This window comes from Lutzomyia longipalpis, chromosome 3 (assembly GCF_024334085.1).
Source record: "Lutzomyia longipalpis isolate SR_M1_2022 chromosome 3, ASM2433408v1".
Lineage (NCBI taxonomy): Eukaryota > Metazoa > Arthropoda > Insecta > Diptera > Psychodidae > Lutzomyia > Lutzomyia longipalpis.
In genome coordinates this window covers 26,607,233-26,634,190 of record NC_074709.1, presented here as the reverse complement: position 1 = coordinate 26,634,190, position 26,958 = coordinate 26,607,233, and the positions used below count along the sequence as shown (strand labels likewise).

The following is a 26,958-nucleotide window of genomic DNA, read 5'->3' as shown; positions in this document are numbered from 1 at the left end:
ACTGGCCATCGCTGCCAATTTGGCAGCTTTGTCTTTCATTTGAATTTTTTTTGCAGTGAATTCCATTTTTTTCTGAAGGTACAAGCCTGATTAAAAATCCTTTTTTACTCGATTTTTCTTTTATTTCTCAATTTTCTCAATTTACAAATTTTCTTTGTTATTTTTACATTTTTTTCTTCAGCATGAAAAGGTTTTTTGTAATGAAAATTAATCTTTCTTTAAATAACGTGCAAATTGTAAGGTTGACGCTTGAAACAGCGTCACAGACTTCATAATACGCATTTCTCTCTCTCTCAAAGGGATAATTCTTGAAAATCCTTCATCTTGTCATGTGATCTTGGCACGAGAGAAATTTTTCATTCGTCACTAAATTAATTAAAGCTAAATTCAAACTGAAAATCAAGTTTAGTTCTTTTGAAATTGCAAGGATGTTCCTGTTTGAAATCCTCCACACAGCACTACGCGCCATCTATTGCTTCACTCCTACAAAAACTAACTGTTAGTAAATCTCTTTCTAATTAATACAAAATACTATGATTGTAGAAAGGTGATCTCTCTTCAGCTAAAACTATCATAAAATCATTTATCACAACGATGTGAATTAGAATTAAATCGCACCCCAACCCTCCTTCCTGCTGAGGGTTGGAGAGTATTTTATCTCTTCTTACAAAAAAAATATCCTCTAAATTCTAAAATATGTATAATTTTCTTTTAAAGTATAATGTCGGAGCAAAAGGCACTTCTGATTTGAAATTTTTTTGGGGAAGTTTTTTGTAGCACAAAACGGCAATGGAATGTGCAAAATAATACTTCACAGATCCCACAGAAGGTCAGTGTGGGGGTGGGGGAAGAGTCTCCTTTCAGTGATGGCCACTTTCACCGCCATCCTCGAAGAAGGTGGCAATGATGTCCGAGATACTCGTGTAAGTGCCAACAACGAGCCCCACAACACCAATTATGGCAATCACAACGTTCTTCAGCACCATCAGGACCTTTGCTTTACCCTTGCGCACATGCCAGTAGCATGCGGTTTGCATTAGTGCTGGGAAAGCAAGCCCAAGGGCTGACAAGCAGAGAGCACCGAAAAGTGAGATGAAGAGCTCCAAATTGGGAATTGCAACGGCCAAAAGAACTGGAAAGAAAAAAAAAATTTAAATAAAGCTGATAAAAATATTCTTAAATCTTTTTTTTTAAATTTATTTTTTAGAACTCATTCATTGGGATTTGATTAAATTTTATTAAAAACATCTTTATGCCTTGAAAGAATGGAAAGTTTTAAAAAATGCCTAAGAAGAAAGATTTTGAAATAAAGATCTCTAAAAATTTAAGGCAGACAGGGGTCAGTGGAATCAATTTAAATAGAATTCTTTTCTCCCATCGTACCTGACTAAACATTTTAATTCTTTATTTTAATTCTTAAACAATTTTATCGTTTAACATTTGACGTAAAAGTTTGCTTTTAATTTTCGCCTATTAAATCTCTAAAATTTAACGAATAATACTCGGATTTTCATACGTTTGACATTTATCTTGACGTTTTAAATTGAATTGCTTAAAATTTTTAAAGTTTGAGACTATTTTTAACGATTTTCTCTTTGAAATTCTTACGTAAAACATTTAATTTGACGTTCAATTATTTTGAATTCTAATCTTTGACATTTAAATTGACGTTAGAAAATGGAATTTTTAAGTTTCAAGGAATCAAAGATTTCTTGTCTAAGTATTTTAATTCTTTAATTTAATTCCTAAAAAATTTTTATCGTTTGACATGTTTGACGTGATAATTTGATTTTTGCTTTTTAAGTCTCTAAAATTTGACAAATATTACGCAGATTTTCAAACATTTGACATTTATTTTGACTTTTTATAGTGAATTCCTTAAAATTTTTAATGTTTAACATTTTTTAAAAGAATTATCTCTTCGAAATTCTTACGTATGACATTTAATTTGACGTTCAATTGCTTTGAATTCTAATCTTTGACATTTAAATTGACGTTTAATTTTTTTTGCTAAATTAAATTACACAAAAATTTAAAAATCATAAATTTAATTAAAACTTTCAAGGCTTCTTGCATTTTAAAATTTCTTATAGCTCTTGAAAACTACAAAAAATACAAAAATTAATAAAATAAGTTTAAATTACTTCAAATTTAGCCATTAAATAGACCGTAAGAATTCCGGGGTTCATCGTTCATTATTTTTTGTTACGAGAAATGATTCATATTCTTAGGAATTTAATCTTTTTTGCAGTTTTCTCCTTGAATTTCACTCATTTATTACTTTTGTAGACAAAAAATAAAGACTTTAAAAGCAAAAGATTTATTGTCTTTTTTCTGATCTTTTTCTAGTCTACGTAATGAGTAATTAACGTACACCTGATCGCAATATTTAGGTAAAAAACTTTAATAGCTTCTTTCCTTAGAAACAGGAACTCATTATCAAATAAGAATTATTGTGATAATTCGGATAATTCAGTCTTAAGTTCTTAACCTGAATTTATTAAATTTTTTCAAGATCTTTACTCGATTTTCTTCTTTAAATGTTTTAAGTTAGTTTTATACTGATTAAAAAAGAAATATTTTCTGAATTTTCAAGAAGCCAAAGAACTGAAAAATTGTAATTAAATAATATTCAAAAATTACTTACAAGTAATTAGAACCAGGATTGTTCGTGTTACGTATTCCCAAAATACTTTTCTTGTGCTACTTTGGAATCTCTTGAAGAGATATTCATTCCATGTGATGTCAATGGCCACGTAGCAAGCAATTCCGTGGGTGATGTAGATGGCAAAGGCTAGCATACCCTTAACGCACTGAGCAAGGCTGCAATGATAAATTTATTAAAAAATTCATTAAAATTCCGAAAATTCAAATTCTAAAAATAAACGGTCAAAATAACGTCTTCTTACATTTCACTGGGAGGCAGGTTGAGTGTGATGGAGCCAAGGACATCTGAGCCGTAGTTGATGTAGCCAAAGAGCCCCATGCCCACGTAGAGGGTCACAATGACAATCATGGCTTTGTTGAGGACCCCAAAAGGACCCCCAAAGTGTCTTGGTGTCTTCATTTCATTCTCAAGTGGAAGAATCTACCAAAAAGAAATTTAATTTTAAATTATTTGTCAAAAAAAGGACCCAAAAGGATTCCTTTTTGAAAGAAAGAAAGAAAAATACTCACAACCCCAATAGCTTCAAGTGCAAACAGGACCGTACCGAAGAAGAGCGGAAAATCCCTCAATTTTCCCACAGCAATGAGTCCATCGAAGGAAATTGGCTCTCTGAAGATGTAGTAGAGAATAATGCCAAAGGAGATGAGTGTGATGAAGTTGGCGATCGTGGAGAAGGGCGCCAGATATTTAAGATTTCTCACCCAATTGATGAGAATCAATGGCAGGAGGATGATTAGCATGTACAGCCTTACGTCCGTCTTCTCTTCCGTGTAGTAATCAACGATGGACTTTATGTTTGACGACACGAACACCACGTACACGCAGCAAGTGCCCAATTGATAGATCAGCAGGAACGTATTGATCACGTGTCTGTGTGGTACAAAAAAGGAGATCGCACGAGGAGGTCAGAATTCATCAAATCAATGATCATGCGCGCACACACGAAACATTTCGATGGATGGTTTGTGATTGAGGAAGACGCAAATTTCGCCAAGAGCACACACAATCACAGAAAAAAGCTCCCCATTCATTGGAATCCCCCCTCTGTCTCCCCATTTGTCCTCCCGTACGACTAATTTATTCTTCTCTCAACAACCTACAATATGTTTGTGAATTGACGGCCCAATCGGCGTACGAGAGGAATTCGCCAATTTGTATTGCGTGCGCGCGTATTTTTTTTATTAATAGAAAAGATGTGACCCGCAATGCTACGTCGCATCGTCAGACGGAGGTGCTTTTTATTTTTGGATCCCATTTAAATTAATTTCAAACCAACTCATCGTGATCAATGGGAGCGCATGCGGTGGTCACACACTAGTGAGATTTATGCAAGGGGGTGTGTAGCACAGTGGCAATGAAAAGAATTTTTGCAATAGGATGGTCTCACTTGACCTTCTCACTGGTCAAGTTTGAATGACGTTTTTTTCCACATTGAATTGCGATATGTGATGGAATTTTGATTAAAAGGGCGTTGATCTGATTGATTTGGAGACGATCTGAAGGAAATTTAGGTGATCTTGCGAAGATGTGAGTGATCTTTAAGATGAACTTTAGGTCATTTTGATGTGATCAGGAGAAGCTTTTGATTCTGATAACGATTTAGATAATTTTTTAAAGAAGAAATTGGTGATCTTATAGCAATTTGACTGATCTTGAGATGATCTAGAAATATCTCGAAATGATCAGTATGGCTTAAGGGATGATCAGAATGATTTTAAGAAGATCTGTATGATCTTAATGTGATCTGGATGATCTTAAGATGATTTTGAAGCTCTTTAAATGATCTTGACAAGATCTAGATGATCTTTCAAAACGATCTGGAGGCTTTAAAGTTCATCCGAGTTAGAATAATGAGACGATCTGAGTTTGAGGCGATCTTGTCGATCTTAAAACGAACTGGACGTGATCTTTATTTGCGATCAAGACAGTTTTGAGATGATCTTGTTGACAAAAAGATGATCTTCATGATTTTTTATGATTCTAAGATAATAACAAGGATCCTTTGGATATCAAGATCATCTTGGGATCATTAGAAAATCAATTTATTTACCTTATACGATCTCTAAATAACCTCTGATTAGTTGTCAGACAATTAAGAAAGTTCTAAAATGTTTTTCCTTATCTTCTTCAAATAAAAAGAATTTATCAAAAAAATCTTTTTTTTTTTAACTTAAAAAAAAAAACTTTTTGATCAGTCTTTCGCTTATTCAAATAACTCAGAAAAATATGAAGAAAAACATTGAAAGAATTACAAAACAAACCCCTCTTGGACGTTTTTTTTTGTGCATCATCAGGGTCAATTTGCAAATTCGGTGAGAGACAACTTGTTGGGAAGAGCTGACGCGTGTTTTTATTAGCGCTCTTAAGGTGTTAACTACCCCTTGGTCGTTGAAATTTGCGCACGTCGGAGATCAATGAATTGGCGACAATGTTGAGAATGGCACAGAAACATTTTTCGCAAAAAAATACTCAAAAGAAAAAAGAAAACTCACACAATATGCGGGGCTATGGCACGACACCATCTGGGACCATCGGAGAGAGCTGCTTCACCCACAGCTGGATAGCTTAAGCTAGGAACCTGCAATAAAGATGACGAGAACAAACATATTAGATGTGTGAAGTGGCGGGAAAATTGTGATGCGCGAATTGTGAAATAGAAAATTCTATAAATAGAACATTCTTTGCATGACAATTGATATTGAGAAAGAGATTTCTCTTATTGCCCGGTGTTTGTTTCTCTTTGAGCGAATGTGAGATTATTTAAATTAGTCAAAATTACCTTCTTCCTCTTGCACATCTCATACTCCACTTTGATCAGCATGTGAATGCAGTAGGTACACAGCAAACCAATTGCTATCGTCCCAATACTCCCAACAATGTATCCAGCATGGTAGAAAGCCATTGGCATGGCCAGGATACCCGTTCCGAGGGATCCTTTGAGGAGATGAATGAGGGTTTCATTGTTCCTGGCAAAAGAATTAGAGAAAAATTTTAATTTTAACGGCCTAGATTTAAAATTTGCAGCTGCAGAATTTATAGCCTCTAACGCAAATCTTTTTATGCCAAAGAATCAAGAATTTGCAACAAGAAAAAAATTCCATAGTAAGAATTAGCATAACCTGATACATAAAAAAAAAGTCTAAAGAGCGCGATAAAAACGATAAAGACTAAACGTGGCGTAGCCAATTTCAATTAATCTCAGAGATTGAAAGTTTAGCGTGCAAAAAAAACTTAATTCACAAATCTTAACTTTGCCAATTTTGAAACAAGATTTTATATACTATGTATATATTTTTAGATTTCAACATGTGACTTCTTTTTGCAAATTGCAGAAGAATCCGGTTAGAACATGAGAAGATTGGCATGCACTAAAGATGGATGTTTTATGGGATTGGCCAAAAACGAATGAAGATTTAAATTTGACACGGCAAATCAACGAGTGGAAGGTTATTTTTAGCACGTCGAATACGTCTGTAGTCTTTCATTAATTTAAAAATAAATTAGTAAGTTTCAAAGATTATTTTTGGTAAAAAAATCCTTCTTGGTTCTAAAAAAAACTATCCAAAAAATTTTAAAAAGAAAATTTTTAGAGAGAATTTCTTTAAGAATTTTTAAGAATTTATCTCGAGCGTTAAGACGCTAGCGGACGCTTTCTTCTCTTTAGAAACAATTCAAACAAAAACTTTTAAATTTTCTTGACACAAATTCATAATTTAAATTTTCAATAAAATCCTTCAAAAATTGCTAATTAATTTTAGATTATTGAAAGTTAAATTCAATTAGCATAAAATCCAGTTTTATAATCAGCTGCATTTGTAATTATTTATTCCTTTAGTGCAATATAGACGTCACTGTATTGTCCTTTGCATCAAATAGCAATTCACAAGATATTTTAAATTTTATTGGTGGCAATTTAGCATGGTGGGCTTAACTTGCTTTTATTGCCAGAGGTATCAGACGTCTTAATAACTTGACAATAAAATCGCATCTTCATTAAAACTCCTTTTCCAAGATATCCCAGACACAGGTTATATGTTTACATTTGACATTTTGCTTCTTTTAATTTAATTTATTTGAAATTATTGAAAATTCAAAAAGAATTTGTTGAATTTTTTTCTTTTTAATGTAAATAAATCTTTCACTTTCGTTTTAACGATTTAACATTTAATATAAAGGTTTATTTTTATAAAATAAAAAAAGTTTTAAATGTTCTAAAAATTATCGGATATAGAATTTTAAGAAATTCACTTAACCTAAAATTTTTTTTAAAGAAAATTGAAATATAAATTGAAAAGTTAAACTTATGACTTCACTTGGAATTTAAAAAATTATTTTAGAGTTCTTTCTATTCAATTTCAGATTTAATTAATTACAATAAAAGTCTCAAAAATCAATCTGAATAATAGTAAACAAACAAATAAGATTTTTGGGACATCTTGAACATAAAATCTCCTACACATTCAAAGAACATAATTTAAAGAAAATAAAAGAACAAGAAATATTTTAAGAGCTTTTTTCTCAAAGAAATATTTCCCACAGATTTTACGCCAAAAATTCCTTCTACTCATCAGTTTTCATCAAACGCCAGCAACAGACCCAATTCATTTGTAAGAAGTGGGTTAATTTATCTGTGCTCTGACGACATATAACTTATTACGCAAGAGACATTCCTTGGCACGCAAAGTTGGAATAGTCGGTGTCGGAGGTATAATAAAAAAAAATTCAAAACGGACTCACGTGGTTGGATGAGTGACTTGACGATGTTGATAGGGATCATAGTCCTGAAGATCCTTCTCCCCCGTATTTGCTGGTGGCCTCTTCTCCACCAATTCAATCACAAATGCCGACTTTTCCCGCCCTGACCCATCATCGGGGACGAAGCCTGAGTTGCTGTGCCCATGATTTGCGCTATTTGAGCGAGTTTTACTACTCATGATTTACTCTCTGGAAGTCACACTGCAAATAACAAATTATTGTCCCGGGATCAACCTGCGTCTCTTCCAAAGCACTCGTTGCTACATAAATGGCGCGTGATCAGCAGCAAAATTTATCACGTTATTCCTGCCGAGAGAGGAAAATAAGAAAAGAATAAATCTCAAGAGCTTTGCATTTTAAGGCCTAAAGGAAATTTCATTTGGAGATTATTTTTTTTATTCATTCCCCAAAAAGGTGATCTTTCTTGGCGACATTTGTCTTGCTTGGTGAGACAGTCCTATCTACTGAGTCGTGAAGATCGCATCGATTTGGAATGCGAGAAAGACTGTGTTTAAAAAAAGGAGTGCGCGTTATCAGTACTGACTGCAATACTATCATTACTTCCAAGTCCTTTTGGATGCTCGAAATTCCTCGCGCGATAAGACGGATGGACGCAAAGTGCCTACCAACGGGCATTTCCTCATAACACTACTGCACTAGATTACACTCGAGGGCCGCTGCAAAGTGTTTGTGGAAGAAAAAAAATGCTGTAACGCAAATCGATACAACTTTCAGGTATGTTGCTCTACTAGGGAGTCATTGATCTAGCCACAACAAGACCTTCCAAGGTGCCCTCCTTCCTCGCCACGTCGTTTTCATTGAGTGGAAAATTCCCACTTCAAGAAGCCATTTGAATTGGCTGATTGAGAAATTCGTTGGCTTCAATTTGAATTTATTTGATTGATTAAAAAAAGGGTTTGAAAAAAATTCCTAAAAATATTTCGAATATTTGTGAATATTTCGGAATAATTGGGAAAAATTAAATTAGTTCGTTAAGAAAAATAATTTCAGTTCATATCTTAATTATTTGAAAAGATTTGAGCTTTCTTTTCATGCTCAATGGGCAACTACCCTCAGGAACCTTTTAACACAGACAGATTCAATTGCAAACATTTAAATTAGAAATAAACTTACAAAAACCGTTAGAAACCAAAACTATATTAAAAAGTTTTTTCGTTAAAAATATTTAAAAAATCGATCAAAGAAAAATTTTTGGTAGGTACTTCAAATGTTCAAATCAGTTCTTTAAAAAAACATTCTAATGATAGAAGAAATCTTTTAATTTTAATAAAAGATGTCATATATTGGACAGAATTTAATATGACAGAACTTTTTATGACAGCACCTCATTTGACAGCTAATTAAAAAGTTGACAGCAAATCTTCAAATCATTTTTAAAATTCGAATTAAAAAATCAGTTTAAAAAAAACCAACGAACTTCTATCTTAACCCAAATAGAGCCATATAAGAAGGAATAGAAAAATAAATAAATAAGACGCCGCGTGTATATCTTTTTTACCAATCAACAGAAAATGCACACGCCATGGAACTTTCCATCTCGCGATCATCTTCGGCGTAATCGTTTTTTTTTTTCACTTTGCTTCAACGTCAACAAATCCCAATCTGTCTAGCATTTTGTTGACCATGAAATGCGTTTCTTGTTTACGAAGAAGACTCAATAAAACGTCTCAATAAATCCATCTCAATCGTGCACATACAAATGATCGTTGATTAGCTGTATCGTCGTCACCACCTGTTGGAGGTCTTTGCCTCATGAAATTCAGATGATGATGAAATAGCGCAAGATCGCAACGATCCACAGGATGAGGAAAAATCGTGCTAAATGCCACAAAGAAAGCAAAAAAAGCTAAACATGGAGGGAGATGAAAAGAGGATCTTCTGTGTGTGTGACGTTGAGGGGTCTGCCTCTTTGTGATTTAATGAGCATTCTTGTGTGCAATTTTTGGCTAAGAAAAAAAAAAGAATTGATCGTTAACATTCTTTTTAGTCGACACCACGGCAAGTTTTAGTTGAAAGTTGATGTTTCAGCTGTATTCTTGCTTTTTATATACTTTTAGTAAAACAAGCTATCGATTGCAAATCACTCAACAAGTTTCGATCGCACGAGAAACATTCAAGATTGCTTCGAAATGATTTATAATGCATCGGATGAGATGATCAGTTGATTATGTGAGTATCAATACAAAATGGCGGAAGGATGAATCTGAATAATATCACGTTAAAAATTCGATTTGAATGTTTAATGAAAAACTTTAAGAGATCTTAGGTTTTTTCTTTAACCCTTGGAATGCGGAGCGGGGTCGTTGAACGACCCCAGCGCTATATTTCGTGCTATAACTCAATAAATATAAAAGATAGCGTTCCCATCTTTTGGAAATAAGTTCCTTGGTTATCTGAGGAGGTTGTGTAAAAATTTCAGCTCAATCCGACCACCACAAGAAAAGTTATTAAGGAAAATGTAGAAGAAGGGAATTCAAAAATTGGTGTAACGGCCATGTTGCGGAAAATTTCTTAGAGAATAAACAACATAAAACATAATTAGAAGCATGTTAATATGCAAAACAATAAAGAATATTCGAGAAATATTGCCATTTATCACGTTGCGGGAAGTGAGGGGAATGTGGGGAAGAGTGAAAAAAAAATTGCAGTTGGGGTTAACTTTCTTCGCAAATTTCTCAAAAAGAAATTGTGAAAAATGATTGAAAAATGTTTTTTCCTAATATCTACTTCTAAGTGTTTTAGGGTAGCGAATTTGTGGTGCAGGGTGCAAGAGGACTATATAAGGAATCTATAGGCACTAACCCGACAACTCCAGGTTGTATAGTTTGGGAGAAAATTGGCCTTCTTTTTGGGGTCGTTCAACGACCCCACCTTCGCATTCTACGTAACTACTAAGGCCTCCGCATTCCAAAGGTTAAATATTTGGATTAATTTTCAAGTTTCTGGAACATAAGAAACCATAAAGGAGGATTAAGGATCAAGGGGATCAAGCTAAAGGCAGAGATCCTGAAAAATCGATGAGATTTAATGAAGGGTAAGATCACTAAAGATCTTTTCTTGTGATCGGAAAAGAAATTAAGAAATTACTAAGATTCATAAATCGTTTCTTGGATTTCCCTTAATTAAATCATTGCGTGGGATTCCCTAAAAAAGATCGCGGGTTTCGCCAAAAGGGTCATTGTGTTTACCAAAACAGTTCATGGAATTTCACAGAAAGTTTCTGGAATCCCCTAAAAAACTTATAGAGGTGATGCTGAACTTTTTTAAAAACATATTAATAAAAAAATAAAATTTGTGATTCCTAAAGATTCTTTTAAAATCACTTGAATTTTTAGGAATCTTACGGAATATTCAAAGAATATTCCTGACTCTCAGGAGTTCGATCAGTTGGATTATCGTAAAAACTATAAAGAGAATACATAAAAGAACCAAAGGATTTCATGAAAAAATTATAAAGAATCATCCAACCGTTACTTAGAATTTGAAATCAATTTCTTTGAGATTAAAAAAAGATTCTTGGAATTTTCTTCAATGTTTCGTGAACATTTCGTAACGCTACACTAAAGATTCTTTTGAAGCTAAAAGCTTCAGTGTATTTTTCAAAGCTTTCCATCCCTTTGTACCACTTCCAATGCTTTGAACTTTAATCAATTTATCCTTCAAAAAAATTATTTATCACCCAAAGCTCTTACTTTCATTGCTTTCAATGATGTCACTACAAATCTCTTTATGATGTCAAGTGGAAATTCCGCCGATCACTGTCTCACAGTTGACGTACATTGACAATAAATAACATTTTAAGTGAATTGTTTTAAGGAATGTGTAATAAAAAATAATAATATTAAAGCTCTACGCCATATATCTTATACGAAACTTTTTAAAAACTTGTTCTCCTTCAATTTTACTCGCGCGGTGTTCCCAATCTTGTTGGGATTTTTCGCGATCTCCTTCCATTATCTCGCTTTGCCATTTTGGTTGTGAGAATGATGTAAAAAAGAGAGAAAGGAATTTGAAAATGTTTATTTTTATTTAGGTAAAGATATATTGTAAATTATAGGAGATATTTTTAGTGTCATAGTGCATGTTTTATGTGCACGAGGAGAATTTGAAGGTGTTGCACGTGCAATTTTCATATATTATTATTTATGCTCCTACATCGATCATTCACCTCACGATCTACTGTAAATATTTACATTTTACCGCGCTCATTGGCCACCGTCTCGCTCACTCGCGATCACGATCGCGAAGGCTCTTTTTGGATCTACATGTCTTCTCATATTGCGAAAATCATGCGCGATTTCTCTGATGAGATCGCGCGCGAAAGGGTGTGCGATCGATCGCCATTTTAATCCACCAAAAATCCATTTTGATCCTTCCCGCCAATTTTCAGCACACGCGCGTGTCTTTTCATCTCATTAGCATATTTTGCCATTTTACCTGGGGAGACATCTTTCAGTTTTTTTTTTCTTTACACGGTGATCGTGTAATCTTGTAGCAACCAGTTTTTTGGGTATCCGGAAAAATCCAGTTTGTCTGCAAATTCTTGGAAATTCTGCGCATTACCAATTCCTTTGCCACACACCGACTGATGGCATTCCGCAATCTGTCTTGCCATCGATGAGAGGCGATAAGTGCTCAAAAGACACAAAATTTGCCTCAATGGCCTGAAAGTTTTCACCCGGGAATTTCACATCGTTCATCACAAAATCACGTGGGTGATGGCCACGCGCAAGAAACTTCTGCATTAAGTCGCGCAACATGAAAGAGCTGTATTCGCAGGTATTCCGTGGGAATGTGCAAAATTGCTCAGAGATCACGAGTTGGGTTTTTTGAGGGGTTGTGCAGAGTTGGAAAATTGTGTCTGTTTGGTCTCGAAATGGAAAAATTTTCACGAAACCGATTAGAGGATTCGCGAAAATGAGAAAGGATTCACGAAATGAAGAAAAGATTTGTTAAACTGAGAAATATTTTAAGAAACTAAAAGAAAGATCAACCAGATTCTAGAACCTAGAAGAGTTTGCAAACTCTAACGATTCGAAAAATTAAAATAGAGATCTGCAAAACCGATAAAGGATTCACGAAACCGATTAAAGGATTCGCGAAACAGAATAAAGATCAGCAAAATTGATTCTCATCGAAGAATTTAACAATGGCTCAGAACAGAAGGCCGTGTCTTTTGGTTGACGTCTTCGCGAAGCAACTTTTTGGAAGCGACTTTTTTGCGAAGACATAACCTCAAAGCAACTTTTTTTTGTGCAAAAAAGTGAGAAATACGGGGAAAAATGCATTGCAGTGCCCCCGGAGGGCTTCCCGTATGCTCTTGATGCATTTTTCAGATGAAAATTCGCACAATTCTTTTTTTTGTCACAAAAATCTTTCGAGGCAACTTTTTTGGCACTTGGAGGCAACTTTTTGGAAGCGACTTTTTTGAGGAAACATTTTTGAGGAAACTTTTTGGAAGCGACTTTTTTGAGGAAACATATCCTCAAAGCAACTTTTTTTTGTGCAAAAAAAATTGAAAAATGTGGGAAAAACTGCATTGCAGTGCCCCCGGAGGGCTTCCCGTATGCCCCTAAAGTCAATTTCCACCCGAAAATTCGCACAGGAACTTGAAGTTCGTACACTTTTTAATACACTTTTTTTCTTTCCGGAACGGTATGATGTGTGCCCGGAAAGTACCATAAGGGCCTGGAATTTTAGCAGGATGACTGCCAATTGCACCAGGAAGTTTCTAAGGGATCTTAGGAACTTCCTTTTCATCACCCGGCTTTTCCTTGTGTTATCTTTGGGCCAAAATCTGAGTGTATAAAAATGTTTTACGAAATTGCAAATATGACTTCCTTCAAGTTCCTGTGCGAATTTTCGGGTGGAAATTGACTTTAGGGGCATACGGGAAGCCCTCCGGGGGCACTGCAATGCAGTTTTTCCCACATTTTTCAATTTTTTTTGCACAAAAAAAAGTTGCTTTGAGGATATGTTTCCTCAAAAAAGTCGCTTCCAAAAAGTTTCCTCAAAAATGTTTCCTCAAAAAAGTCGCTTCCAAAAAGTTTCCTCAAAAATGTTTCCTCAAAAAAGTCGCTTCCAAAAAGTTTCCTCAAAAATGTTTCCTCAAAAAAGTCGCTTCCAAAAAGTTTCCTCAAAAATGTTTCCTCAAAAAAGTCGCTTCCAAAAAGTTTCCTCAAAAATGTTTCCTCAAAAAAGTCGCTTCCAAAAAGTTTCCTCAAAAATGTTTCCTCAAAAAAGTCGCTTCCAAAAAGTTTCCTCAAAAATGTTTCCTCAAAAAAGTCGCTTCCAAAAAGTTTCCTCAAAAATGTTTCCTCAAAAAAGTCGCTTCCAAAAAGTTTCCTCAAAAATGTTTCCTCAAAAAAGTCGCTTCCAAAAAGTTTCCTCAAAAATGTTTCCTCAAAAAAGTCGCTTCCAAAAAGTTTCCTCAAAAATGTTTCCTCAAAAAAGTCGCTTCCAAAAAGTTTCCTCAAAAATGTTTCCTCAAAAAAGTCGCTTCCAAAAAATTTCCTCAAAAATGTTTCCTCAAAAAAGTCGCTTCCAAAAAGTTTCCTCAAAAATGTTTCCTCAAAAAAGTCGCTTCCAAAAAGTTTCCTCAAAAATGTTTCCTCAAAAAAGTCGCTTCCAAAAAATTTCCTCAAAAATGTTTCCTCAAAAAAGTCGCTTCCAAAAAGTTGCCTCGAAAGATTTTTGTGACAAAAAAAAGAATTGTGCGAATTTTCATCTGAAAAATGCATCAAGAGCATACGGGAAGCCCTCCGGGGGCACTGCAATGCATTTTTCCCCGTATTTCTCACTTTTTTGCATAAAAAAAAGTTGCTTTGAGGTTATGTCTTCGCAAAAAAGTCGCTTCCAAAAAGTTGCTTCGCGAAGACGTCAACCAAAAGTCACGGCCTTCTGTTCTGAGCCAATGAGAATTTTTCAATTGAAAGATAAAAGATTGAAGAAAATAGTCTTTGTTTTCAAGAATCAGCTTTTAGATTCAGGAATCAAATTGCCTGTTTCGTGAACCATTTTATTGATTCCGTAACATATCTTGGTTTAATGAGAAGTTTTTTTTTCTTTTAAAATAGAAAAAAAAATGTTTTCTCATAAATAAATTAAAAGATTCCAGAATCAGTTTATCTGTTTCGTGAACCATTTTATCGATTCGCAAAGCTTTTGGTTTCATGACTAATTTTTTAGGTTGGTACCTTTTGTTTCTTAAACCTTGAGCTTTTCTCTTGAAGGCATTCTGGTTTCGTAAACCAATCTATCTATTTTTAAGAAACTCAAGAAATTCTTATTAGTTCCAGAAGAATTTCTGTTTTTTTTTCTCGTGCAAAAAGGTGTGAAGTAGGTATTTATTTTTCTGTGTGCAACGCCCCTTTTTGACGGGGATCACCCGATATTATGCAGTCTCAATCGAAAATTGGCGTGACATTCAATACACTTTTCTGCCACAATTTCCGTGATCGTGATCTTGTTGCGATAAACTCGCTTTTTTTCGCTGGAATTGTGGCGCTAATCATACCTTGTCATTCACTTGCAATTCGAATAATCAACATCATTGTTTCGACATTCAACCAATTCTCCTCCGTACGGTCGTGGTGCACATTTAGAAACTTTGCCAGGCCGCACCTGGATTCCATTTGACCACAGAAATTCCTCTTGATGCTCTATCGGTATTTTGCATAATTTTCAAGCTCTGCAAATTTTTGGTTTTCCCCCCACAATTTGCCCAAATGGTGGGTTATTCCCGGAGAGCTTCATGCAATAAAGAAGGGAACTCCATCTCAATTTAATGATCAAAACATTCTTCTTCTTCATTTTTGCCTACATACTTCCCCTGATCGCTGTGGAGGAATCCATAATTGAAGGAGATCGTTCTTGCATAATATTTTGTGGGCATTTTTGATTGATCTCCAGGTCATTTTTGGGGGGATGCCCTTGACTAATAAAATCAAAGCTCCGTCCAAGGTGGTTTACTTCTTTAGGGTTCGATGGGTTTTATTTTGTGGAGAAATATAAAAGTAAAAATTGTATGAAATTGATCATTTTGGTGATTGTCTGCATTCCTAAGTTATGTGGGATTGGATGTTTTGTTAAAAATAAATATTGTGGGATATAAATAGCCGGATTTAGCATTAAAGCTACAATAAAAACATTAAGAAGAATCACAAAAAAATAATAAAATCATTTCCAGGCTATTTTGTTTCATTCAGAATCATTTGCAAACTATTCTAATTAGTCGGAAAACCTGCAAAAATTCTGATGGAAAAATGTGATAAAATACCTGAAAAATGACTGAGAAGTTCTCTAAGCTAATCATCATTAAGAATAGCTAAAGATTAAGGTGATAAATCTTCAAGATACTATTGTGTTCGTTTCTTCATGTAAATCTGCAGTTGATACCACTGAATTTTCATAGAATTATTAACTAAATTGCATTATCAAGCGTTACTGCAAAGGAGTTTATTCATTTTTAGAATCTTACTCGGAAATTGTGTTAGAGAATTGTATAAACTTTCAAGAAAAGCCTAACTAATTTTCTATCAGAATGGCTCAGAACAGACGGCCGTGGCTTTTGGTTGACGTCTTCGCGATGCAACTTTTTGGATGCGACTTTTTTGCGCAGACATAACCTCAAAGCAACTTTTTTGCACACAAAAAAGTTGCTTTGAGGTTATGTCTGCGCAAAAAAGTCACATTCAAAATGTTGCATCGCGAAGACGTCAACCAATAGTCACGGCCGTCTGTTCTGAGCCAATCAGCAGAGAAAAATCTGAAAATTTTCCCTAAAATTAGAAAAAAAATACGTTACACTAATCAATTGAAGCATATGTGTATTTGCTTCATGCCCAAAAGCATTAAAAAATGTATGGCTTATGCTTCAATTAGAAATCTTTTAGCTTGAAAGTTTATAGTTGAAGCATATGCAGATTTGCTTCGTAAAGTCATGAAATAACATACAATAGGGGTGTGTCTTACGCATTGTTCAGCTAATTTTTCAAAGCTTTTTTTCAGTTCAGTCTTTGTAACTAATTTCAACGAAAATAGGAAAATATTTTTGTAAAATGTTTTATAATTCCTCACAATTATTCTCATCACAGGTTTTTATTCTTCATCAGGGATCTCATAAAAGCCATTTCAGCTTTTTATTGTCATTAACAAAAAAACGATAGAAAAAAAAATACTTTAAAGTATCTCATGCAAAATGATCTCACTCAGAGTTTCTTATAAACTAAATTCTTCAACTCTTAAGAGTTATTTAATTTGAACAATTAATTAAATTCTAAAGTCTTTCTGATAAAAGCTTTGAAAGCTTTCTCGTGAAAATTAATTTGATTTATAATATTGAGTAAATATTGTTTGTAAAATAATTCTGATAGCTACTTACTAATTTCCTTTCCAATGGGGGCCTTTCAAAAACACTAAACTTGAGTATATTTATCAGATGTGTTTACTGATTTATTTAATTTCTATAGCAAATATTTACTAAACAATGTCCGTTTAGTGTAATTTGCTATTTAATTGAGGAATTTTGCACGTACAAATGGTCAATATTGTGATGTTATTAGCACTTTTTAGCAACATTTGAGTGGGTCTCTGAAGACAAAACGGGAATTCCTCGATTTTTTTGTCTCAACTTTCTTGTCTTGGAGTTTAAGTAGTTTTTACGCAGATATCTTCAAGGATGGTTAAGAAATTCGCCAGGCACGTGGTGCACCTACATACTTTCAAGTTCAATTCCATTTTTATGGATGGTTAACGTTTTAATTTTTAACATGGTTTCTACATGATTTTCCTCCTTCTTTGTCATTTTAAATTTACTTTTAATGTGCTTTTAATTTTTTATGTCTGCAGAAAGTGAAGAAAAATCTTTTATTACCTATTTTATGATTATATTTCCCGCCTTTTTTTAAATAAAACGAAAAATTCCCAATTGATGAATCTTCTCTCCCAAATTTCTTGTAGAATTTTTCGTTGTTGTGTAAAACATGCCAAGAAAAGCGGTCAAGAAAAATGCTTAAAGATGCGAAATGGAATTTTCCCGTAGCGTCAGCATTTGAGAGAAAGTATGAGAAGCGAAAAAAAAGAGCTTTTCACAGCAAATTTCAGGTCAAAGAGTTAACTGTGGCGTAGCTCCTGCGAGGAAAAGTGTCACAATACCCCACCCACACGCTAATCGTATTGAAAGATTCAATCAATGTGGCTTGTTAATCACTCTCTCAGTATTGCATCAATCACTCCTGCTGTCGTGCCATCGTCATTGCATAATGTTTAATTAATAAATCGCCGCACACACACAATGGGGCGATTCTAGATGCAATTGTATTGCCTTTTTTTAATCACCTCTTCCCGTGCAGATGTTATCGCGGGAAAAAAATTCAAATTTCGCGTTCAATTGACTGCCCAGTGCGCTTTACGACCTTGCCCAGCCATTGCATTTGCACCGCGAGATTTTTAGCAGAGTCCATGAACAATGCGGAAAATAAAACACGCGGGCAATTTCCCTCAACAAAACGCACTTTTCCGTAAAAAAAGTGATTTTTTGCGAGTGAATTGGAGCTATTTGTTAGGCCTCTAAATGTGATTAAGAAGGGCACATTAATGTCTTTTTTTTGAGAGCTTCGTCACCATGAGCTAATTGAATCTTCGCAGATTAATCGCGAATTGGAGGCTCTTTTTTCGGTGCAAAAATGATGGGTTTTGTGAAGATAATTCGGAGAAATGCCTCTCTTGTGAATTTTTTTTATCAACGCCCCCGCAGAAGGTAAAATATCAGTGCTAGATGAGGTGATTAAGCTCACTCAACCTCTTGAAGATAAATACGAGAAATTTGAGCTTCACGACGATTTGTCCACTTATCACCGAGCATCAGACGCAGATGGGCTCAAAATTATGACTTAATTGTTATTTACGATATTGTTCTCACACCAAGCCTTCGCTCACGGTGGGGAAGGTGCGAGAAATGAAGCTAAACACGAGATCATACACAGACTACATACAGGGAATTGATACACATCGCGGAAAAAGTATTGACGCACGCCCTTTTAGAGATAGAGTTTTCAGGGGCAGCATTTTCCCTGGAAAATTATGTAAGAAATCATTTTTTTTTAAATCAAATTTCTTCTAATGTAGTTAAGGAAACTTAAGAGCAGAAATTGAAGGACAAAAGGAGTTTATTCAGTCTAATATGGATCATGATTTTCATGTTGAGAAAGATGATAAAAAATAAAAATGTTTCAAAAAATACAAAAGTGACGTCATTGTTCACATTTTGAGGCAAATTTTTGTGATTTTTCTCATCTGATCCAAGCCAAAAATAGTAAAATAGGTTTAGATAATTTTTGAACCGTTTTTGTTCTTTTTGAACTTCTTTAGTTATACTTGAATCTTACCAATATCGATTGGTACCAAAATCGATAAATAAAAAAAATCTTTTGTCGCAAAAGGGTTAAAAAATATCTTTAATTTTCCAATTCACTGAAAAACAACAAAAAATAAATAAAAATAATAAATCTGAAAGGTTTTTTCCCCCAAAAAATTTATTGTTGAGACGTGCTTCACCTTTTCTGTTGTGATTTTTTTTATAAAAAAAATCATAATAATTCCATATTATTTTGACTTTCCAAAAGGTGCTTCCTCGCGCGCGACTTTGCATTGTTCCCCCAAATGGCATTAATAAAAAAATGTAACATAACTTGTTTTCTTCTGCATAAAATCCCTGGTTACAATTACTTTGTGCCACATCGGGATTACATAAACATAAATCTTGTCTTGTCTTACTCAAAGATGTTTTGGGCAGATATCTTTGTAAAAATCAGTGTCAATGTCAGTCAAAATAAATTTAAAAATAATTTTATTTTTGTGAACCAGCCTAAAAAATCGCACTTGGAGATATTTTTGGTGGCGCTGGCAAAAATTTTATTTATGAAACCTGAGGAAATGGAAAATTTTCTGCATGATAAAAATAAATTTTTCTTGTAAGAAACAGTGTCAATTTTTTTGTGATAAATTGCGCATGCAGAGCTTGCATCTAATCACCTCCTACGCACTGTATGACGAGCTACCTCCGCGGCTTTATTGCTGGTAAGATACTTGAACGAAAACTTTGCCACTGTGTTACTTTTTTGAGTGTTTGATTTATGAATGAAAATCCATGGGGTAATGATTCTCCATTTTAAAATCATAAAACTTATGTACACAGACTTTTTTTATTCATCGCCAAGCATGTAGAAGAAAAACTTGTGTGAAAAAAAAAATGTGAAGACGATGCTCAAATCAATTATGATCACTTCTGTACATATTATATTGTTATGAGGTGTTGAGGCGATAAAAAGATGATTAGCAAATAACCTCGTGTGGTCAGATAAAACGTTCGATCGTCAAAAAAAGGTGCTTATTTATGTATAAATTGCAGTATAAGGTCAATTGGTTAATTCAATGATGGATTTCTTGCCAATTTATTGAAATATATACGACACTGAGAGAGATTTTTATGCAAAACTAATTCATAAAAAGCTCCATCGTCAGTGAAGAAAAAAACAGGAGCAGAGGATGAAAATCTTTCTTGCTTAGAGGAAAATTCCATTGGACATTTAAATATTCGAACATTCACAACTCATTATTTTTCTTCTCATACAAATAAACATCTTTCATGGCTTTTCAACCAGCACATTGGTTTTTTTTCTTGCCTGTGAAACGCGCCCCCCGGGACACGGGAATATTTAATTTAATTCACATTGGATCGTTTGTTGAAGATTTTTTTTTCATTCTAAACTAAACGATCGTTTCGAATTGATTAAACATTGTTTGAGTGAAAAATGATCTGCGTGAAGACAAAATGGATAAAAATGGATGGAAAAAATCAATATTTACTAAAATGTAATTGAAAGTAAAAATCCGGAAGGCTCCTGAAGGTCAATTGTGTGAAGTGCAAGATCGCGAAAGATCACCAAAAAGACTAAAAGATCACTCAAGAGATCACCATTAAACACAAAGGGGGAATTGTTTAAGGAAGTTTTTACAGCACAGTGAGAAGCTTTTTTATTTTTATTTTTACCTGTTTGACGATGGAAAATTTCTCCCTTGCCGTTCGTCTTTGTGGGGGTTTTAAATTAAGATGAGAAAAATTCCCCCAAAAATAGATTTCGACAGCTTTTTTGCAACGAAACTATTTCTACGATGCACTTGAACTTGCAGGCAGAAAGTGATGGATTTAGCAAACGAATCACTTGGGTATTTTCAATATCACGATCACTGCGACAAACTCTCTTGCCAAATTAATTCATTCAATGCGATATTTTCCTTCCGATCGCACTTGCTCTCTCCCACTCTCTCTCTCTCAGATTGCTCGAAGCTCGGAAAATTTTTCTTTTTCTTTTTTAGAAAAAAAAAGAAAAGCTCAAAAGGCTTCTTAATGTTCTTCACAGAAAAAAACAGCTCAAATGTGCAAGCAATGATCACCCAATAAAACAAACACTTGCTGTGTGGATTTTTCTGCAGCACGCACAGCGATCACTTCTCACACAAAAATCACAGCAAAATTCTACAAACAGCGTTGCACCAAGTTCGAGTGTCTCCAAGCGACTGGCTCAGGTCTCCTCGCGCCAAGAGGTTAAGTAGAGCCGCGCCAAAGCAAACCGTCGAGCACAGGCAAGATCAAAAATTGAGCTAACGTCCACTTGACGGACAATTTTCAAATCTTTCTCTCGCACAGTGAGAAATTTAATCATTTTACATTCGTCATTTGCACGCATTTTTCTTCGCCAGTTTGAAGTAATTGGGAAATGGAGATGGCCATGTGATAGTCTTTCCCACCCACCTGATGAGGATCAAGTAGAGCTTTCCATGCAAGAATAGCATAAAGAGGGAATATTTTTAAAGTTTTTAGAAAAGGAATAAATTTTAGTTTGTTGGAGGCTTGTCTGCATTTTTTTCAGGATGAATTAACCCTTTGACGATCATTATGTAGATTGAATGGTTTATTTATTTGAAGCTTAATAAAACTGATAGCGTTTAATCTAATGTTCAAAGGAGCTTTTGTCTATGAGAAAGATCCTTAGAAATATATAATTTTTTCTACTTTTTTTATGCAGAAGTTTGTCATGAAAGGGTTAATTAGGAAAATTGGAAAAATTATATGGAAAAATCAGTCAATTTAATAAAATTTCGTAGCTTCACGTTTGAATCTGATAGACGTGAAAGGGTTAATTTATTTTTCAATTTTATTGTCACCAGAAAAAAGCTACTGGAAGCTTTTAAATCAACATAAAGTGATCTTTAAATTAAATATTTTATTGGATTTTCTTCTGACTCTTGGTTATTTCCCGCGTATTGAGCCTAATGTTTTTTTTTCTCTTGTGTCAAACTGGGTCTAAAAGTTTTTTCTCACCGCAATTTAAGCGTGATTTTCCATCCTCTACATGCGTGTAGACAATAAAGAGACAACGGACGAATTTAATTGATAGAGGGGAGAATATTTAATTTTTTAAGAAGTCTTGTTTTGCAAAGAATCTTCCAAAAAAGTCTCTACAAAGAGTTTAAATTTTCCTGCAAAAAAGAAAGATTTCTTTTATTGTGGACTTCCCGTCAGAGACAAAGGTGATCCCAAAGCGGGGAAATACGATGCGGTGCTGATCGATACATCTTATATAGAGAGCCCACAGATAAGAAGCCGCTGGTGGTCTGTAGTAGAGTTAAGAAAAAAAACCCTGCTGAGGAATGTCTGACGTGTGAAAAGTGAAATTTTCCACTCACTCCCACTTGAGGATTCTTCTTTTTTTTCTCCCCATTCTGTGATTACTTCCAACGCAACGACACACGAGTTCTCGGTGGAAAGCATCTGTCGATCAAGAGGTCACCCCCACATAGCCTCGTGACATCACGCAAATCCCTGATAGGGTGTGGAAATTTCTACATCAGTTGCAAATACCTCTGCAAGTAGTTCATACGCAGATAATCAATCCTCGAGTGGCTACAAAAACATTCTTATTTGCTTTCAACGGCTATGCGCATTAGTTCTATTAAATGTTTTTTTGCACTCCCGATAAAACCCTTGAAAATATTTCAACCCATCGCAACAATGCAATTATAGGGCTCAAAAGCGTGACAATGTTTTTTATTGTTTGACCCGAAAGAACCCATAAAACTCAATAATATTGAATAAACATCGCAATTCATGAACATTTTTTTGGCACTCAAGGGGAAATCCCAAACCAACTGTTTTTTTTTATTCCTACACTAAAGTACATATTTTTAGAGAAGAAAATTTATGAGGAATTTAGCAAATATTACATTCCATTCCAGAATCTCTTGACGTGGTGAAAGATTCAATGAGAGGTGGCAAAAAATGGAAATTAAAAATAAATTGAATTTCTTCTTTTATTTATGATTTTCTTTGCTTAGAATTTATAAATTTTAGAATTTGGGATTTTTTTTGGAGTCATGGTTAAAGAACTTTTATAAATCTTGTAAATTACATTTGAGGCTTTATCAATTGCATGACGGCAAAAGAATTTAATATTCATTCCAAATGAATCATTCAAATCTTACTTAATTGTTTGCTTAGAATTATTTTGAACTCAATAATCATTTTTAATGCAAATTCTGATAAAATAAATCACAGATTAATGAGTCAAAATGACTACATTGGCAAAATTTTATCCCTTCTAGTTGATCTTCACTTATTTAAGTTCTTAAAAATAATTATTGATTGCAATGGAGACGCCTGGTAGTTATTTGTCAATTTTCATTCAAAATAAATTAGATATTTTTAAGTAATAAATTGTTTGCATTGTAATAGCTGAGGAAATTTTAAAATTTCAGTGGAGGCGCCAGGTTAAAAAAAAGCACAAAGTCGCTGCATTTTTTGCCTGTAAAATTTCGTATTTTAACGATTCTTCTTATTTATTTAATTATTATTTAAGCGATAGAAATTTATCTTCCATCTAAAACTTCGTCTAAAAAAACAAAAATTCTATGAATTGACAAACCCCCCACAGTACCAGCCTCGAGATCTCCCTATAAATCTCCTCTAATCACATTTTTGCCTAATTTTTCCATTTCAAGTGCAGCTTTAAAGCTCTGCTGCTTAACAAGCTTAATAAGCTATGATTTATTTTTTAATTACTAGAACAACTGCTCTGTTTATAAATTCCTCACATCACTTACAACCACACTTCTTTACACATTTCTTATTCATTTTTTTTACACTTTAATTGCGTCGAGGTAAAAAATTCTCTGATTATCCGGTAGGAATGCATTTTGCTTCATTTTTCTCTCTCTCTCTTTTCCTCAATCAGGCATATTTTATCTTGCGAGATGAAGATCTAAGAAAAGAAGAGACGTTGATGCTTCAGACAGATCGTGCTATTTTTTTTGCTTTTAATAAACTTTCCGCTGCTTTTGGTGGGTAAATAAGGATTCAAGTTCAGTGGAGATTTGCTGAGTTTTATTTGCTTATTTATAAAGCAAATAAAGCACACAAGTGTGTGGCAAAAAAGCTCCAGCAAATTGGACCAGGGAACTTACAAAAAACAGGAGGTTTCAGAGGTTGAAGGTTCGCTGTAAGCATCGTGCAGATTGGTGGTTTAATTTGGTTTAACTCTGAGTTTAAATTTAAGAAAAATCTAAGATGACTTCTTAGGAATATTCATCTTGAATTTGATTAAAAAAATCTTTTTTCTATAGAATTATTAAGTATTTATTTTCTGCAGAAATAATTGTTTTATTTTCCAGTGATTTTTGATTTATTTTTAAAGACTTCTGGATCGTGCTAAAAATTAATAAAGCTTAATTTATGACATTAAATCACTCTAAAATCGAAAAATAATTTTCTTTATGTTTCAACATCATTAAAAAAATAATTTTACAAGAAAAATTATATGAAAGTGAATGAAAATTTTCTTCAGTGATAAAATTTTGGTTTCCAGCGACGTTTTGGATTTTTTGAACACTTCTATATCGTCTTGAAAATAGACAGAAATATTTTTTAGTTGTTGACTTGACTCTTTGTAGTTCATTCATCAACTAAACCTCAATGATCTCACTCTGAAAGAGACCTTAAAGTCAATTTACGTAACTTTTCTGTTACATATTTTCCATAACAACAAAGAAATTATATCTCCAATCCGTTAGTGGAATATTTTTTTTCTACTTTCAAATTGAATTTGGGAGAAGGATAGTTGCGGCTCCGTGAGAAGTACAAACAGTTGTGGCCTCTGCACGCAATTTAAAGCACTGCCCGGGTAATTTGAAAAGGTAATAAATTCGAGGAATGTGTCGTCAACAATCGAAAAGTGCTCAAATAAGGAAATGTCTACTTGAATATCCTATACGGACGTCGGAGAGGCACAAATGCTCCACTAATGGGGAATTATCGCCAAGGTTCTCTTGCGAAAAAGCCACCCGGGAGAAGTCAATTGGTGGTGATAAATTGACGAAAAAAATAGCTTCGGAGGAAGCGATTTAGCGGGATTGACAATAAATTGGCTAACGAGGTGAGTGGGTGAAGCGTTTGTTATCACCACTGATTGTACTCTTGTTTTCACACAACATCGTTGAGGAGCTGCTTCACTGTGTTACCGCCGGAAAAAAATGCGTTTGACGCCGTACAAAATGAAAATGAATTAATCGTTAGCTTTATGACTTCTGATTGTTGACGCAAACAACAACAAAAAAAACTCCTCTGGACAAGCGCGCGAAAGAGCAAATGAGAGAGACATTCTAGGAAGTCCACAGCAATTAATTTGTTCACGCAATACCTTGAAAATCACAACTTGAGCGCATGTTCTGCATGGTTCTTATTTTTCCAACACTATGCGAGCATTCCTTAAGTTTTTCGCCGAAAAAGTTGTGATTCCTTATTTAAATATTATCGTCCATGGCGCGTTTTGCTTCAATTAGGCCGTAAGAATCAAGAGGAAATTCCAGAGGTAATTGAATAAATATTAATCTGTATACGAAAACAAGACTCAATCGTCCAAAAATATAACTCCACTCACGATGTGTGGACAATTTTTCGCACATATTTCCAATCATCGTAAACTTGTCGAGAAGAATAGCCCACTCGCGCGCGTTTTTTTGGAAAGCTAATTCACATAAATTGTAAATTTTCTCGGAATTCGCGAGAAAATGGGCCGACAGAATAAATAAATTGTACGATGAACCAAAAAGCTCGCTCGTCAGCCGAAAAAGTACCAAAAATCATGCAGAATACATCGATGGAGGCGCCGGGTGTGGCACCAGGCGCCTCCACTTGCGAATTTTTATACGAGTTTCTTTCTTTCCCACTGCTGCATGACTTATCTCGAAAGCTTATCAGGTGTATGAATACAATTTGCACTTTGATAAGGTACTTAAATACCTGAGGTGCAATGGAAAAAATCTAGATATTGCTTTCCGGTATTTGCCGCTTAAGAAGTACAATAAAAGACTGCAACTTAATTCGCACAGTGAGTGTAGGAGTGGCACAATGGAGAAAATTGAGACATACCTTTTTTATTCGATTGTCTTTGATAGTTTTGAAATATTTGCTTATATCATTAATTAATTGTTAACCCTGATATGTCCAGGAAGCTTTTTTCTTTTAGATGGTTATGAGAAAAGTTTTAATGATTTTAAATTTGGTAAAAGAATTTTTAGAAACAAAAATGTTCTGGGGGAAACAGAGTCCGACTTAAAAAAACTGACTAAAAATTTTAAGTCTGACTTAAAAAAACTGACTTAAAATTTTAATCCAGACTTAAATAACTGACATAAAATTTTAATCCCGACAAAAAAACTGACTTAAAATTTTAATCCCGACTTCTAAAACTGACTTAAAATTAAAAAAAAAAATATTTCCAAAGAGAAAGGACATTATGCATTCATTAATTTTTTTTAATCATTTTTGTTTTTAATTTTGAAGAATTTCTATAAAGATTTCTAAGAAATACCTTTGTAGAAAATTCCATAAAGTCCTTAATTGTAAAAAAAAGGATTTTTCTACGCAAGATAATCACGTTAATTAATTCTTGTAGCTCTTACAGCTTTAGCAGAAGAAAGAGGCTTTTCAGCGCTTAAAAATTCAGTATGATAAACCCCTCAATAAGACCAAAAGCTCCCTATATATAGTGAAAAAGCTCCTTCCTTTGTGAAATGCGAAATTTTCGTGTGTAGGCTGTTTTTTACATCAAATTCCTCTGGGTGTTGGCTATTTCTGTGTCATGTAGCTGTTCTCATCATAACCACGTCATTGCGAATTTCTCTTTAGCTCTGGGTTTTTTCTTCCTCTCAACTAAAGACAGAGAGCTAAAAATCCACCTGCTAGGAGGCCCCATCAAAAGCCGCCAAAGCTCTCAAATTTGCAATGTGCTAAATGCGAAAGAAAACTGCAAAAATTGAGAAGAAATTGGAATTATCCAGTATGCCGGTGTGGCGTCCAATGCGCGACTGATATGGGTATGTTCTCACGTTGATATGCAACCACACACTGGCTAGAGTCCCGCGTGTGGGTGCAGTAAATGGTGCATTGCAACAGATCC

General features: G+C 34.2%; 1 protein-coding gene across 1 annotated transcript; it reads right to left on the bottom strand.

Moving 5' to 3' along the window:
* Positions 1 to 100: 100 nt before the first annotated feature.
* On the bottom strand, positions 101 to 21,029 carry LOC129793506 (proton-coupled amino acid transporter-like protein CG1139). The gene is made up of 8 exons (XM_055833602.1): positions 20,496 to 21,029; positions 7,406 to 7,729; positions 5,448 to 5,634; positions 5,161 to 5,246; positions 3,178 to 3,538; positions 2,910 to 3,088; positions 2,648 to 2,823; positions 101 to 1,132 (listed from the first exon to the last, which is right to left on the bottom strand). Exons 2-8 carry the CDS (start codon positions 7,600 to 7,602, stop codon positions 861 to 863), a joined length of 1,458 nt encoding a protein of 485 aa, XP_055689577.1. The 5' UTR covers positions 7,603 to 7,729; positions 20,496 to 21,029; the 3' UTR covers positions 101 to 860.
* Positions 21,030 to 26,958: the final 5,929 nt, after the last annotated feature.

Coding starts and splice junctions, on each gene's coding strand:
- LOC129793506 (XM_055833602.1), bottom strand. CDS start 7,602: ATGAGTAGTAAAACTCGCTCAAATAGCGCAAATCATGGGCACAGCAAC. Junction 2,824..2,909: donor AACCTGCCTCCCAGTGAAAT/GTAAGAAGACGT, acceptor TTATCATTGCAG/CCTTGCTCAGTGCGTTAAGG. Junction 1,133..2,647: donor AATCCTGGTTCTAATTACTT/GTAAGTAATTTT, acceptor TTTTCTTTCCAG/TTCTTTTGGCCGTTGCAATT.